The sequence below is a fragment of the Xenopus laevis genome, chromosome 5L (genome assembly GCF_017654675.1).
Source record: "Xenopus laevis strain J_2021 chromosome 5L, Xenopus_laevis_v10.1, whole genome shotgun sequence".
NCBI lineage: Eukaryota > Metazoa > Chordata > Amphibia > Anura > Pipidae > Xenopus > Xenopus laevis.
In genome coordinates, this window is record NC_054379.1 from 120,139,982 (window position 1) to 120,158,118 (window position 18,137).

The window sequence follows — 18,137 nt, forward strand, 5'->3', positions numbered from 1 at the left end:
GCAATATCGGCCAGATCTCGATCGGGGAAGCCCGTCGGGGGGCCCCCATACAGGGGCCTATAAGCTGCCGACTCGGTCTGTCGGAAGCTTTTATCGGCCTGTCTGCAGCTTTTATCGGCCCGTGTAAGGCCACCTTAACTCAGTAGAGGAAAAAAACACACACAGGATAAATACAAAGTAAGACCTGAAATAACAATAGCACTTAAGCACTTATAGGACAAACAAAATGACCAACTGGTTCTTTGTGTCATCTAACTGGCACACATCACCCATTCTAGAGGTAGATATATCTATATATATATATATATATATATATATATCTATATATATATATATATCTATATATATATATATATATATATATATATATATATATATATATATATATATATATATATAGATATATATATATATATATATATATATATAGATATATATATATATATACATACACACTCACACACATATGGAACTGATTGCTACTGTGTGCATGTGTGGTGAGTAACCAAAATCACTCATTTATTAAATATATCTTCTGCGTTTTCATCAAATATTCAAATAATATGAGTTGTGCTGAACCCCGCTTTTGATTTAATGAATTTTACATGTACTTTTCACAAGCATTCCTTTTTATCTTGATTCCTTTTGCCATCATACCTTGCTAGTTCATGTGTGTTCTGATATTTCGTGCTGTAAAGGTAATTCGGTTTTTACTCCCACAACAAAACAGAACATGCATTTTATGTTGGCTTCCTGGAGCCTGAGGTCATTAATAACATCATAACAAACAGAAATATTATGCTAAAATAGATAAGTTACCAATCACTATAAAATACCTGTGACTATATAGCAAATTTGCATTGCTTTATTGAGGAATAAAACCTTACAGCAGAAAAAAATTGATATAGTTAAGTTTTAATACTTACAAATAAAAGAACATTTTTGTTTTCCCAAAGGAAAAAAGCCTGTATTAGTAATGATCAAATGCTGTTTGGACTAAAAATGCTGCATGGAATGTTCTATCCTTTTCACAGAGAAAGAATGCCAATCATGGTCTCTGAAACAGGTTTAAAACAATTGCATATGGCACACTCAACCAAAACGCAGATATCTGTGTGTTCAGGCTATTATTGTTCCTGTATGCCAAGAGCAAAGTGATCATTCCTAATTCATCTTAATTTAGAAACAAACCCTTAATAAAAAAAAAAAAATGAAAAAAAAACCATACCATGCATAAACAACCCACCTACCACTTTCTTATTCTAAAGTGGACTGATAATATGTGTATGGAGCTTTAAAAGGTGCAGATCTTGCATTAATACCCACTCAGTATTAACAACTAATTTATTCAAGTAGAAGGAACACTGCGGTCGACTGACAATCTTGAAAGGAGTCTCTTGCTCACTGAGCAGGACCTAGCGGGGTCAGATAGTTTGGGGGGAACAGAACAGCAGCAGGATGTTGAGGCTGCTAGCTGGGTGACAGTTAGAAAATCTAAGGTGGGCAAAATGAAAATGGAGGCTGATCCGGAGCTTATACATCGCAACAAATTTGCCAGATTGTATGATGATGATGGGAGTATGAACTCTGGATTGGCAATTCTAGATGGGGCTGATCTCTCTAACAGCCGGGAGAATAGTTTCTCTATTAGGGGTGGGGAGGAGAGTAGAGTCAGGCCTAAGCAGATTGTAGCAAATAGTAGATATATACACGGTGGAGAGTATGGCCGGTCCTATAGCTGTCTCACTGGTGCTCCGTCCCAGCACCAAATTTTAGTAATATAATTTCACAGGAGTTGAGAACAAACAGGACGCTAAAGCAGAGTTACTGCTGGTTTTTGCACACCAGCAGTAACTCTGCTTTAGCGTCCTGTTTGTTCTCAACTCCTGTGAAATTATAAGCAGATTGTAGTTGTAGGGGACTCAATTATTTGGAAAGTGGATATGGTAATCTGTCGTCCGGATCGCTACAACCGAACAGTTTGCTGTCTACCTGGTGCCAGGGTTCGGCATGTGGTTGATCAGATAGACAAATTATTGGGTGGGGGCTGGGCATGACCCAAGTGCATATCAGTACTAATGACAAAATAAATGGTAGATGGAAGACCTTAAAGAGTGATTTCAGGGATCTAGGCTCTGAAATTTTGCCGGTGCCACGTGCAAGTTTAGGAAAACAGCGGGAGTTTAGGGCGCTAAATGCGTGACTCAAGTCTTGGTGTAGGAAGGAAGGGTTTGGGTTCCTAGAGCACTGGGCTAATTTTTCCTTGGGGTACAACCTATACAGTGGTGACGGTTTGGACCTCAATGGAAGGGGGTCCACGGTGCTAGGGGAAAGAGGTTGGAGGAGTGTTTAAACTAGGCATGGGGGGCAGGTGAGATAAAGAATTATGGGGAAGTTAGGGTAGACGGGGCAGCGGGATTAGTAAGGGGTCATGGGGGAGGAGTGAGGGAGGCATATAGTTTACCAGTTAAGGAGGTCCCTCTGTTACAAGGAAAACAGAATAATGCTAACTTAACATATAATTCTCCACTAAGTAATGCAAATTTCAAAAGTAAAAGTATTAACCTCCACTGTATGCTGGCAATGCACGGAGTTTGTCAGGTAAAATGGGAGACCTAGAATTAATTGCATGCTCTAAAAATTATGATATAATTGGTTTCACTGAGACCTGGTGGGATGAAACATGTGACTGGATTGTGAATTTAAATGGTTACACCCTTTTTAGGAGGGACATGTGTTTGTATGTAAAGCCTGAATTAAAGCCATGCCCTAAAGAAATAACAATAGCTGGCACTGGTGAGGGTGTAGAATCCCTCTGGGTAGAGAATCTGACTGGGCAAAAGGTAACAAAAAGAATTATCATTCGTGTATGCTATAAACCACCTCGTTTAAGTGACAAGTATGAAGCCCAGCTACTCTTGCAGATACAAGTGGCTTCACAGCTGGGTCGAGTTGTTGCTATGGGTGACTTCAATTATCCAGACATTGACTGGGGTAATGGGGTTGCTAAGACAGAAAAAGCTAGTAGGATTGTAAATATGCTGAATGACAACTTTTTATGCCAGCTCGTTCAAGAACCTACTAGGAATAACTCTCTTTTGGACCTTAATAACTAACAATACTGAACTCATCTCTAACATTTGTGTGGGTGAGCATTTAGGGAATAGTGATCATAACATGGTCTCCTTTGAGATTCTGTTGCAGAAGCAATTCTATAAGGGAGTAACTAAAACACTTAATTTCAGACGTGCAAACTTTGACAGTATAAGGGCATCTCTGCAACATATTAAGTGGGAAATGCTTTTCACAGGGTTAAACACAGAACAAAAATGGGAAGTCTTTAAAATGTTGCTTAATAAATATACTTGTCAGTATATTCCACTTGTAAGCAAGGAACGTCGTTGCAAAGCAAAACCTTTTTGGTTCATTAGAAGTGTTGGTGTTGAGGTGGGTAAGAAAAGACGTGCTTTTAAGGCTTTCAAGTTAGCTGGTACAGCCAAATCATTTACAGTATAAGGTACAAGGAAGCCAATAAATCATGCAAACAAGCTATTAGGCTAAAATTGATATGGAAAAGGATATTGCAGCAAGCAGTAAAAAAAAATCCAAACTTATTTTTTAAATATGTTAATAGTAAAAGATTGAAGCAGGAGGGGTGGTACCTTTACTATCAGAGGGAGGTCAGCTAGTTGATGAAAACAACATGACTGGGGCAGCTGAGAAACTGGCAGTATGTCTAGCCCCATGTCAGATTTCAAAATTGAATATAAAAAAATCTGTTTGCTCTTTTGAGAATTAGATTTCAGTGCAGAAGTCTGCTGGAGTAGCACTATTAACTGATGTGTTTTGAAATCCCATAACAGTATCCCTTTAAGTAGCTGGGTACCTCGTTTCCTAGGAAGTGGAGGACCCTGGTTTGTCCCCTGGCAGCAGGCAGAGTACCGCTTATGTAACAGAAAATCTGTTCAAAAAATTTTAACCATAGCATTAGAGAGCCCAGCAGAATTGCACTTACCATAGTAAAATTCTCCTTTTTGGTACATCATGGGTATTTGCACTTCACTCTCATCATCTTTAGTGAAGGAAAATGTCCTAGTATTCTCAGGCCTAAATTGCGACTTCCAGTTTCCTTTAAAGTACATTGCATTGACCAGAACTAACTTTGTCAAATTATTGAAGTCGTCAGCTGTGAAAAGATCCCGAATCCGGTCTGTAAAGGGAAAAGAAATAAAGGTTAGCCTTGCTTCATACAGAGCATAGAACTCCCCATATTTTTCAACTTTCGCTTTCTTTCAAAATGTTGATCCTATTGTGCTTTTCACGTTAGTTACAAATAAATGGCCAAAACCATGGGACATTTAGCTTGTGATGTTCAGTCATATACATGTGCAAATCTGCTGCTCCATGAAGGGTTTATCTTGCTCATTCAGTCATGGGTTTTCTCCCTGTACTTCGGACATGTGTTCAAAGTGCTCAAGGTAGGAGCTATGGGTAGCTTCGGTAAATCTTTTAAAGGTATCTGCAATTGCTACAAAAAGCAGTATCTGCAAAAAGGCAGGTCCATTCCTGTTCCCTCCACTGCAAGTCCTGGTTACATGTACAATTGATACAGTGGTCATTTCTCCTTCAGCGAACACTCCAATTCCCACAATGTCTTGCATGCTCAACATCTCCTTTCCTTTATGTGAAAAGTGGGAGACTTGGCTGAAAAGCTGATTTCTACTACATTGTTTTAATAATGTGATGCAGTATGCACCAGCAGTGCAGATACACACAGCTTGCTTATAAGGTCCATTTGCTTGCAAACCTGGCTGCTTTCCTACACAATGCTGAGCACAGGTCAATTTGATAAATAACATTGTGAAATGCCATACTATTTGAGAAATAGTCAGCAGCACAAATATTTTGCAATGCAGAGTGTTTTTTATTAGACTAATAAATGGAATATGAAATTTCCTGGACCAGAAGTCTACTCACAGTAGCTTTACACAGCTACAAATTGCTTACAACAGTATAAAATGCGCAGGCTTTCAATCATCATTATAACAAAAATACCGATCTTCTTGGTCTAATAATATATGGCTAAAGCAATACAAGAATGAAGATAACATACTATTAGTGTGGTTTTCCACCCACAAATTGATGTGATTTGCTACAGTTGAACCTTGACTGAAGTCTACATTCTCTACTTCTGCCTTGAAGTATTTTTTCATTAACTGGATGAACTTGTCGCTGATATGGAATCCATTCTGTAAATAAAGGGAGTTTGCAATGCTCAGCACATAATGCTTTTCTTGGGCTGTCAGCATGCTGGAAAGATCTTTTAAGAGAGAGAATTCTTCACCTTCAGGAAAGAATAATAAAATAACAATTACAGACACTCTCCATCAAATCCGCCCGATTACAATGCTTTATACAGGCAATTTCCCTGTAAGACATGACATATATTTTGTCAGTTCCTAAAAATAATTTTCCACAAAGCTTTGGAAATAAATGTATTCTACCTATGAGGGGTGTGCAAATAAAATGTGCAATAAGTAGTTTCTAAAACACATTTTTGACAAGTTTAACATGCAGTAATAAACAGGTCTGTATTAAAATAAGCAGATACAGAAGAAGTTGCTTTCTCCATTTATCCAATTGGGAAATGCATAATATATGTTAAAAGCAGGTTTTTTTTTTGAATTCACGACTAGAATTGCTTATGCAGCTAAAACCTTCAAATGGAGCAACCTTCATTTTCTGGCTAACGACATACTGTATACATTCGTTTTAGTTGGTAATGTGGCAGTGTATGCCGTAAGTCTAAAAGTACTATATCAATACAACTGAAGCTGGGATCTATCACAGTGCTTGATAAAAGCTGTCATCAGGCCCCGAAGCAAGGCATTCTTTATGAACAGCCTCAGTACAATACAAGCATAAAACAATGTGGATGGATAAGTATTACAAATCCACCTATTACCGACCTGCTGGTGGGACAGCAAGAAAACATGAGCCGCTCTTGATGTTTGAAGAAATCACAGTCCTAATGTTTTAGAGAACAGACTGTCCAATCTGCAGGTTTAGGATTTGTGGCTTTAGCTCAATCATCTTTGAACACACAAATCAGATTTAAAATTGTCTGCTAGTTACTAAACTTATATTATATATATATATATATATATATATATATATATATATATTAAAAGACTCAAAGCAAAATGCAACATATAGGGCCAGTAAGATCCAAACCACTAAATATTATTAGATTAGATATGCTATTAATTTTGTTTCCATAGTTTTTTTTTTTTTACTTATTCCATGTTTTTTATTATAGCAGCAACTTTTATGTGGCGACAAAGCAAAGCTCTGCTCATCTAAACTGAAACTACTGTTTTTTAGGTATTGATTCAGGAGCATAAAAGCAACTAATTTCAACCTTTCATTTCTCTTCTCTCACAGGCTGGACAGAATGATAGGTACAACAAGGCAGAAGAAATCTGTTTCAGAAAGGACAGCCTATGTAAAGCAAAGTAAAATTAAAGAACCACCCCCCCTCCCTGTAGTGAGAATATGGCGGTTTTAAGCTGTTGCCAAGAGGGAAATGAATACCCATGATACACAGCGATACAGAGGATGTAGTGGAAATTTATATTCTTTGCTCAATACTGAATGAAAAATTATTGGGAACATACCATTCTTCAGTTTGTCGTATCCAAGGACATGACGAATCTCTTTAAGGCTAGAGCCACGTGCCCCCAATTCCACCATCCCTAAAGCTATGGCAGTGCTCAGAGGAGAGAAGATGATGTTTTCATCATCCTTAGTGGCTCGTAGCTCATGGTAAACCTTGACAGAAAACTCATTAACGGTCTCATCATGGACACTAGTACCAAACACCAGTGCTTGCATAACAATTATGGAGAGTAATATGAAGTGATGCATCTCTGAAATTAATCTAAACAGATAGAAGGGGAAAAAAAGACACATTATAAGATAATCACACAAGAAACAATAAACACAATAAATGACTATACATTTGTTTTTTAGCAGAAACATCAATTTTCATGTAGTTTAAAATTCAGTATTGGTAGAACAAGATTAAAAAACTGCGCGTTGCTATTTTTATGATCTTTGGCTATGAAATCCTTCATTATGAAACAAACAAAATCAAATCACACAAATAAGTGGAACACAGCTCTAACATCTTTTCATCAGCGGTGGAGATGCACATTTGACCCTAAGGGGCAGATTTATCAATCATCCACAAATGCAATCAAAAATGTATTTGACAATTTTTGTTGAATACACAGAGAGTTGTCATTAATTAAAGAAATAAAGAATTTACCGGGAAAAAAAAAATTGTCTGTGTGGGGCTTTTTTTGCGACAAATGTGCCTGCGGCTATTCGGTCAACGTTTTGCTCATTAAAAAAATGCAAAAAGTAGTTGTCACAATTCCTTTTCTGCAATCGTTTTTTTTTATATCTGCATCTAAATCACCTGTTCCAATCTCCAAACAATATGGTTTGCAGTTGGTTTGGTAGTGTAACAATAGCAAAGTCGAACTGGGCACTTAAAATATAATTAGATGAATAACAAGATAATCTATAAAGGCTTTGAAGTTTACCCATGCACTTTATTAGGGAATTTTTACTCAGACAATGGTCAGACTGTTGACCATCGAGCAGAGTTAAACTGAAATCACACTAATGGATCTGAATAGGCACATATTAGGATCTGATCATTGGCCAAGGTTCAAAGTTATCAAATCAGCCTGATTTTTCCCACTTTGTGGATGGACATATCAGACAAAGGTCTGGTTGTTTGACAACCTTATCAAATGAGTGGATTTGTTTGTTAATGTGCAACTTAAAGGTCATGGGAAAAAAAAATTTTTCAAAACAAATCAGTTAATAGTGCTGCTCCAGCAGAATTCTGCACTGAAATCCATTTCTCAAAAGAGCAAACAGATTTTTTTAGATTCAATTTTGAAATCTGACATGGGGCTAGACATATTGTCAATTTCCCTGCTGCCCCAATTCATGTGACTTGTGCTTTAAACTTCAATCACTCTTTACTACTGTACTGCAAGTTAGAGTGATATCATCCCCTCCCTTTCCCCCCCCCCCAGCAGCCAAACAAAAGAACAATGGGAAGGTAACAAGATTGCAGCTCCCTAACACAAGATAACAGCTGCCTGGTAGATCTAAGAACAGCACTCAATAGTAAAAACCCATGTCTCACTGAAACACATTCTCCTAAAGTGCAGGCACAAGTCACATGACCAGGGGCAGCTGGGAAATTGACAAAATGTCTAGCCCCATGTCAGATTGAATTTAAAAAAATCTGTTTGCTCTTTTGAGAAATGGATTTCAGTGCAGAATTCTGCTGGAGTAGCACTATTAACTGATGCGTTTTGAAAAAAACATATTTCCAATGACAGGATCCCTTTAAGCCTTCTTATCTCTTCTACTTTTAGGGTCTGGCCACACGAGCATATTCTGGGAGATTGCCCAGAAGAAGAGGCAATTAGTCGCTCGTGTGGCCAGACCCTTAACAGGCTAATGCCACACATGATAGAAATGTAACTTTTGGTCACTAGCAACCAAACATAGAAGCAATAAATACAGAACTCTAGCTTTAAAAGCTCATTTTTATTAATAAGGTGCATTTGAAGCATAAACTCACCACACAAAGCATTAAAAACACATGATACCTTTACCATCAATAGAATCTATAGTGGACAACCACAATCAAATGATGTCCAGATAATGCGTGTTTCACCCTAGTATGTGCGTCGGCCTAGTTGTGTGGAAGCTCTTGGTAATTGACATGAGCCTTGACCAGCAAATGAGTGAACAACCACGGAACGCCACACAGGGAAAACGTACCTGCAGGTCAGTCCAGTAGTATGATGAGGATACGGTGCTGACTAAAATTGACGAACTTCCTTTGGTATTGAACTTTGAACCAGCTACTATAATGGTAGCTTAATTCACTTATGTTGTTGGAACTGCACGGAAAGCAATTGTTCGACAGTCCAGTTGGGATTGTGTTTTTGGATTTAATTGGTGGCAACTACAACTCCCACATACAGAGACACAACCTGCACAATTACTAGCTAATGCACGTTATCTAGCCATCATTTGATTGTGGGTATCTTGATTACCATCATATTACTGTCAGCTTTATAACTATGCTTGGATGTTATGTGAACTCATAATTTTATGATCCAGCAATTATAATTATAATCTCTTCAAAATGTATTCTTTTGAAAACTCATTTAATTAACCGACATTGCAGCCAAGGATTACTGCTATTACTATTATTATGCAGATTCTTAGTATAGCACTTGCCAGCATACTTTACTCTGTTCTTCTTCATTCTTCCTAGACCTTCCAAAACAAATGAATAACTATGGTAAAACAGCAAGTCAGTTAAGGGAAGTACCGGTAAATGAAGAATAACCCACCAAAGTGGAATTGGAAGGGTCACTTTCTCCTGCACCTCTTGACTTTATGTAATTCACTATGCAATTATGTTAGGTGAGCTTTGATCTCATGTTTCTAAGAGGATCTGATGGAGGAGACTTAATTTTGATTTTTTAGAAGAATTGCCAGATTGGGAGTTGGTAGTATACAATACAAATGTCAATTTTTTTTGTTTTGTTTTTTTTTTTTAATAGGTTGCAGACTGCATATATAATTACTTAAAGCAACACATGCTCTGTTTCCTCTGAACTTGCCAGAATACTCCACAGTTCATTGTATTATTGTTTCTGGTCCAGTCTCAATCTATCTACTTTATATTTATATTTATAGCTACTTTATATTTGTGTACCTTCTTTTTGACCATGCTAGAATAAACTATGGGTGTATTTCCCCTGGCATAATACATTTCCCAAATCTACACTCTGTATTTAAGCAGGCTCTACCACAGGAAACTTTTCTGTTCCTTTTGCACTATGCAATATGTTCTTACAGCTAGGAAGCCATCTTCAGCCTCAAAGTGTTATGTAAAGAACTCAGTAACCATTCATTTTCTTTCATATACTTGAAAAGGAAGAATCAATGATGACATAATCAGAGGCAATTGTACACTGCAATATAGTCTTTTCTTACACTCTTTCAAAGACCTTTGATTGCTTTTGGTAGTTAGATCTTGAGCAGAACCCAATGATTTTTTTACAGACCGCCGTATCATGGGACCAGAAAAATGTATTCTATTTCTGTCCAGCAACTCGTTAAAAGATTGTTAGTACAGCACAGCCCTTAACTTTTCTGGGTATATGTAACAGACAAAAGACACATGGGAAAAAATAGCAAAACGAAAGAGAAGAAAATTAAAAAGAACTGGGAAAAATAAACAGGTTTTGAACTTAAGTCTACCCCAAAAAATGCTGTCAAGCCTTTAAATTCATGGCAAGTAGGTACACACCAAAAATCTATTTCTGGATCCGACCAAATATTGACTGCACCACAAAATAATTGGCCAAGCAATAAACCAAATGAAGCATTGCATTATCGAATACATTCAGCTGTTCACAACGTTTAAACTTTCGGGTTATATAATAAAAGGAACTATGTTTGCCCAGGAGCAGTAACCCATTGCAACCAATCAGCAGGCAGCATTTATTACTCACGTTTAAAAGCAAACATCTTATTGGTTGCTATGGGTTACTGCTCCTGTGCAAACTCAAAGCCTTTTATTGCATATGGGGGTTAGAGTTTAAATGACACACCCGGGGGGGGGGTAAACGACACAGAAATGGGATAATGGAACTTAAAGTTGATCCACCCCCCGACATTGATCTAATGGGGGAATGTAATATGTTTCACTAGCGCAAAAAAACCTGTGCAAAGACGCTTGCGAAGGTTAACAACCATGCTTGCATCCTTTTTGACAAATTACAGACCTCATCTCAAAGTTTGTGACCAAATGGCTTTTGTGAACATTCATAGTGTATATAATAAAATTTCGAAATTGCAAAGTGTTTTTTGCAATACAATATTGAACAAAACTCCAGAGTTAACGCGAAACCTCTACTGACCATAAATTGGGCCTAAAAAGGTTTGACTACCACCTTTAAGTAGATTGCTATACAAATTCCCATTCAAATGCCAAATGCCTTGGTTTGCATAGATCCTAGCAGAATTCAGGAGTAGAATGTTTGCCATCAGAAAAGTGCACAAAGATGAAAATAATTCAAATCAGTTTCTACATTGACATATAACTAAAATTACTTCACCTTGATAATCTGGCCCCTTAATATGACAGTTGTCCCACTGTGAGCCTAGGCACTCCTGCTGAAACTGAAACACAAATTAGCTATCAAAATACAAAAGCTGTTAAGACTAGGGATGCAATGAACAGGCCCGGATTTGCGGCAAGGCCGCATAGGCCCGGGCCTAGGGCGGCAAAGAAATAGGGGCGGCATGCCGCCCAGCCGCCGTTCAACTGCACCAGCTGCGCTGGCGTTTTTTCGCCGGCGCGCTGGGAAGGCGAGCGCTAGGACCGCGCGGCCGCCTGGTCGGACCGCGCAGCCTAGGGGCGCCCAGAAGTGAAATCCGGCGCTGGCAATGAATCCACTATTTTAGGATTCGGGCGAATCCCAAATCCTTTTGTGAAAAATCTGTCTGAATACCGAACTGAATCGGAACCCTAATTTGCATATGTAAAATAGGGAAAAGAGGGGGTTAAAAGAGAACCACACGTGGTAAAATTTTTTGACTTCCTTGTTTGTGTGATGAAAAGTCACATGATTTTCTGGATTTGGTTTGGCCAGGCTGCCGGCACTTGGATTCGGCCAAATTTAAATCCTGCAGAAAAAGGCAGAATCCCTAACCAAATCCTGGATTCAGTGCATCTCCTGTTAAGACCACTTAAAAAAGGGTTCCTTTCTAAAGAAACATATCTCATCTTGTTAAAACAACTACTGTCAGATCAATAAATCCTGCTGCTGAATGTGTTTAACAGCATCCTTCCACAACATACATAATTAATGAATTATCTAAACACCTTCTCTGTCACTCAGTGATAAATACACAATTCTGTACAAGCGCTGTGGAAAACTGAATGATCAGAAAGCTATGAAATGTAGTCAGGAATTTTAAAGTGACCCTGACAGCTACACTTTGTGCTGCTCTACTGAACAGAGAATGAGCTATGTTTATACATCCCTTTATTGGTCTTCTAAAAATCTAACCTATTAATTAACTAATGTAATAACTAATGTATTAACTAATGTAATAAACAATAACTAATGTAATAAAAAAAATCTCACATGTTGTGTCAGTGATGACCTACAACTGAACTACAACTAACACACAATCCTAAAGTGGGAGCTGTAGTTCAACGCTACATGAAGCAACACAGGATGCTTGTCTTATGCCATAAGATATAAAAAAAACAAACAGGGTATATGATAAAAGCTTTTAAAAGCAGGATGACGTAATTGCAATAAAAACAAACATTCAGTTCTCGGAAGAATCAAATATGTTGTATAAGGTTGGATCAAATGTGAAAAACATGCAGCTTATTGATTGAGTCTGGGATTGGTTTATGAACAAATTATGTAAATGTAGAATCTTCAGTATGTATTTAGAAGCTGCATTAACCCAGATCAGTTTACTGTATATACAATGTCTGATTCTCCCATACACCGTCATAGTCTCTCTCACTTGTATATAAGCTTAGGTTATGCTTATTTTATTTATAGTTCTTTCCATGTCACTAGATCTATACTCTAATAAACTGATCAGAAGCCAGCCTACCTCCATCATAATCAGTTCGGAAAAGTAAACAAAGTCTTGGAAATATAACCATTCGCTGATGTCATCAGACAAAGACATTAATTGGCAGGGGAGGTTCCCTGGAGAACTCACCCCTCTTGTTGTCATTGCAGAATGAAAAAGAATGAATGTATAAATAGGCAAAGTATTAAGTAAAGGTAAAACTTTATTTATTACGATGCAATATTGCAATATACAAGAAGTAGGGTAGAAATGTTGTACATAATGTTTTGGGCCTCTGTACCAGTTTAAGGCAACCACTGCCCTTTAGCAGTAAAGATCTGTGTCTCCAATGATGCCCCAGTAGCTCCTCATTTTCTTTTCTGCTGATTTAAGGCACATGACCTGGACTGCTGTCACTTAGGGACTGACTTACATATATGTATATACAATAGATATGTCACAATACAAGTCTGAGTAATAATTCAGATTCTTATCTGTATAGAAACCAGCAACTTTAGCATCAGAATTTAATAATCAGCCCTGTAGCATCGGCTCATATGACAGTCAAACCTCATTTTCTGCTTGATAATTTGTGAGAACCCCTAAGCTTAGTGTTTCAACAACTGCCCAAAAACACTGAGCATGTGCAGGTCACTGAAATGTATTAAAAAAAAAAAAAACAATACAAGATGGAGGCATTGCTGTGACAACTTTGAGGGCCTGGATCATTACTGATATACAGAGATGCTGAATATTTAGTGCACAGATTTACCCCGTTTCACGGCGCAGAGCGAAGGAATCACAGGAGACGGTATTGCTCAATTATCTTGCGGCTTTATTTGGCACATCTAGTGAGTTTCTAGCAGTGGGTTGGTGTGGAAAACCTACGCGTTTCGTGCCCTCTTTCCAGGCACTTCGTCAGGGTCTAGCGTGAGTCACGTGTTCAGGGCTTTAAATAGGCTAATTATTAAGTGTCAATCAAGTACATTGAATACTCCATATAAGATATATTCAATGTACTTGATTGACACTTAATAATTAGCCTATTTAAAGCCCTGAACACGTGACTCACACTAGACCCTGATGAAGTGCCTGGAAAGAGGGCACGAAACGCGTAGGTTTTCCACACCAACCCACTGCTAGAAACTCACTAGATGTGCCAAATAAAGCCGCAAGATAATTGAGCAATACCGTCTCCTGTGATTCCTTCGCTCTGCGCCGTGAAACGGGGTAAATCTGTGCACTGAAGTAACCTCCTCAACGAGGTGAGGAGGATCCCGCGAGAGCTGCGACTGAAGGTAGAGACGCCGCACAAGAAGGGTGAGCTCCGATTTAATACCTAAACCTGTTGTTTGCTGCTTATGCTGAATATTTAGGTTGCTGCATTAAGCTCAGTATTTAAAATATGACGTTTCTAGCTGCATTCTTTTCTAGGGTTTTAGGCTAAAGACAAACTGGGCATTTTGACCACCAATGTATTTCGTATAAAGTGGCCAAAACTACTCTCCATTGATTGTAATGTGGTTATTTAGGAAAACTAATTGCAAATTAAATTGTGGCTTTCCGGTTCAAACGTATATGTACGATGAGCAGAAGAGCATAACAAGCCTCTTTTAAAATCTCTTGAAAAAGAGTTCAGGTGCAATATGTGTAGAGCTTATGACTGGAAAGGCAAAATCTGATGAAGTGTGTCCCTTACCACAGTCTGTAATCTCTGCCATCTAGGCAAAGTAATATGCATAGGATTAGATACACTGAACATGGTCTCTGGTATGGTTGCTTTTATTCCCAGCCAGAAAAGATTATAGCACTAAAACTATCTGTCAGTATTGTGAGTATTGTAAGTGTTAGAAGATGTTTAAAGAGGATCAATATGCTCTTATATTTGTAATTCAGAAAAGCAGAACTATTATTACTATACCATACATAGAGGAACAAACCACTTTCTGTACTACCTATTTTTGCTGTGACATTACCAACATTATTACCTTCCTAACTTCTAAAATGAATAACTGAATGGCCTTTAAGATCGAGTGTCTGTTCTTATCGTTTGCTTGAGTGGGAGTGCCATTTCCTTCTTTGTTATTTAGTAAGTACAAAGCTCATCAGCTGAGTATGACTAATTGAACATTAGCAAATACATTCTTAGCAAAATCAAACAGATGACCTCTATTGGGTAATTGCTGGCTGACTAGATTTATAAATTTATAGATTTATAAAAGCTTACAAATTAAATACATGCATCCTTAGAATTCATATTGATATTAAAAGTCCCAGCTTTAGATAAAAAAAAAGGCTATGGATGTATTCAATTGTATTATATAGATGAGGAGATTTTATAAAAATGATTTAATAAAGGGGAAAACTTTATTTGAGATTTATTAAACCCGGAAGCTGCTAAATTCCAAATCAGAAAATACTCCATCTCAAATCCCTCGAGGTCCTGTAGAAGTCAATGGCAGACGTCCCTTTTCCAATTTCAAGATATCGTGGTTTGTGCTGGGCTTCGTGCGACAATCTGAAAACTGCAGGGTTTTTGGGCAATAACACGAAAAAAAAAAAAAGAGCGATTTGGGAGTCAAATCTGAAAATTTTGTATGATTAGATTTTCTTCATGATTTTATAGAGACTTTTAAAAAAAATTATTTATTAATCAAGTAAAATTGTGTCAATGTTCTTACTATGACCCACTACTGTGGATCAAAAAACTTCTCTTACTTCCAATCCACAGTTCCTCTCTGTGTGGTTCCTCCACCTCATCAACAACCCCCCCATCCCAAAAGTACTTTGAACGCCACAACTGATATGTATCTGATGCTACCCAAAAGTGTTACATTCATTTATGCATTTCTTCAGCCCTACCGAGCATGCACCTTTAGCTGTGAAGTTGCAGTTGATACATTAGTTCCTGACATCTCATGCTTTTGAGAAATGTATCAGCTAATGTAGGCAATTGTAACAGCAGTTCAGCGTCTGCACAAGGATTGCAGCTGAAACATGAGAGGGGAAAATCAAAGATGAATGCCAAAAATTAAACAACAAAACAAAAAAACACAGCAATTAAAAGTCATAATTGCTGGTGTACTGTTTTGAAACAATTAGAAATACTGTATTGAAAATAAGGTGAACTACCCGTATATGAGACTTTTTGTTGCTTGAGTGACAACACATTCTTTTTATGTATACAAATAAATATTTTGTAGCATTGCAATAGATGTATTCTTGCTAGTAGACTCATAGGGGCACATTTACTATTAGACGAATATCAAGGGTCGAATAACGATTCGAAGGATTTTAATTCATTGATCTAATGATTTTCCTTTGCTTTTACCTTCCCCATAGGCTAACATTGGTGCTCGGTAGGTTTTAGGTGGCGCAGTAGGTGGTCGAAGTTTTTATATTAAAGAGACAGTACTTCAACTATCGAATGGTCAAATAATCGAACGATTTTTAGTTTGAATCGTTCGATTCGAAGTCGAAGTAGCCAAAAAAAACCTTTGAAATATTTTTTATTTTTATTTTAATCCTTCATTCAAAAAATAGAGCAGTCAGCATTTTTGAGCAATAAGAGTGCACCGGAAGGGATAAAGCCATTATAATCTTATTCAATAGAAAGTATTTCAAGGTGTTTTGTTATCAGCTGCAAACTGGATTTTGCATGGGTAACAAAACACCTGCCAGTAATGCAGAGGATATAAACAGAGAGAGTTTGAACAGCAACTACATTACGTTCAAACAACCATCACCCAGCCACCACCATTCAGGGGACCCTCTGTCACTATGTCAGTGTGGTTAAAAATCCCTCGAAGAAGAGGAGATTTGTCGCTGGGGCGACTAATCCCCCTGAATCTGCTTGTGTGGCCAGACCCTAAAACCTCTGAAATTTTAAATTTATGACAGTTTTAGCCTGGTCAACATTAAGGGCTGAACTCCCCAGCGTGCCAAGGAGCGATCAGTCCCATGCGATGACACGCGTGCAACGAGTCGGACGTCCAGAGGAAAAAGGAAGTGAATTAGAAATTGCAGGTAAAAACGACTTATATCCGACTGTCGGATGAAGACGCAGCGTTTTCATAAGACAGTTGGATATATGTTGTTTTTACAATCAATTGATCAGTAACTTCCTTTGTCCTCTGGACATCCTACATGGCACATGCATGTCATCGCATAGCGCCTGATCGCTCCTTGGCACGCTGGGGAGTTCAGCCCTTAGAGTGTCCAATCAATTTTAAAAGTTCAATCATTTTTAAAGTTTGCATTTAGGAAGATTGTGTTTACAAATTTCCCAGAGCACTATAAGTTTATACTAAGTGTTAAACAGATGGGGTTGGGAGCTGCTAAGTGTACCACAACATATTTTTGAATCTGTTTTATAGTTTTAGTTTGCTATAAAAAAATAATAAAATCTAAGGAACTTTCCCATATACATTGCAATTTAAAGCAAGATTTGAATTATTTGATCTTTCTGTTATCTGGTTCTGACTCTCAAAACAAAGTAGCAGAAGTCAGTTCTCTTCCAATCAGCTGGCTTCAGTTTCAGAAGTCAGAACCACCTGTGCAGAGAACAAACAAATATTGATTTCAAATATTAGTTACAGTTTAGAGGGCTTCGTAAAGCTACTGAATTTATAAATTACCGTATCATGGAAAGTTACTTAGGATGACATTTTTCATTCATTCAGAAGCAGTGTTTGGGTGGAGCCCCTTATAAAGCTGAGGCAGCAGTTTTGGTTTAGGCTTTGTTTTAAGGGGGTTCTCTGTAGGGTTATACACACACACCACTATCATTAGGGTTTTAGAAATGGCTGGGGAAGCAGAGCATACATGTAATACATGTGAATTATAGAAGAAAGCAGCCACTGTAAAACATGCCCAATACAAGGCAGTTTATTAAGGCATTCTCTTTAACGAATTAACCACTATGGGCACATACAAGTTCATTTGCTAACATGCATTACGGATAATAGGAAAAACTACAAGAGAAGCAAAAAATGAGCCTTTATTTTGACACGATCATCAAAGCGTCTTCACACACACACACACATGTATCAATCACTGACTTGAGCTAGAGGGAAAGTACGTTTCTTGCAATACTATCTATATAAGTACACAGCCCTATAGCATATACAATGGAGCACATGGAGGACAGGATGATGAATTTTGCGGTACTACTGCTGCACCTGCGCCAATGATTCCAAATAACCACATCCTGTGATATATCGATACAATCAAATAGGTTCATCTCCTCCTAAAGTACAAGCTGTCATAATACACCGGAGCTAAAAGCCCAATTTTCCCCACAATTAGGTAGAACCTGGGAGACGCATGGCACACACAGCGCAGTTACAGCGATGCACTCCGCTCACCTCAATAGCTGCCACACCACCGCCTCCTCCAGCTGACTGCAGTCCAAGCTTTTC

The 18,137-nt window shown here is 37.9% G+C and overlaps 1 protein-coding gene across 1 annotated transcript in view; it reads right to left on the bottom strand.

Annotated features, from left to right (window-relative positions):
* Positions 1-18,105, bottom strand: part of serpini1.L (serpin family I member 1 L homeolog) — a 52,310-nt gene extending 34,205 nt beyond the window's left edge. Inside the window, exons 1-4 of the mRNA NM_001095681.1 lie at positions 18,084-18,105; positions 6,678-6,940; positions 5,114-5,344; positions 4,016-4,210 (exon numbers count right to left, since the gene is read on the bottom strand). Of these exons, the coding sequence (NP_001089150.1) occupies positions 4,016-4,210; positions 5,114-5,344; positions 6,678-6,927 (676 nt within the window). The 5' untranslated portion in view covers positions 6,928-6,940; positions 18,084-18,105. The remainder of the gene's footprint in view (positions 1-4,015; positions 4,211-5,113; positions 5,345-6,677; positions 6,941-18,083) is intronic.
* Positions 18,106-18,137: the final 32 nt, after the last annotated feature.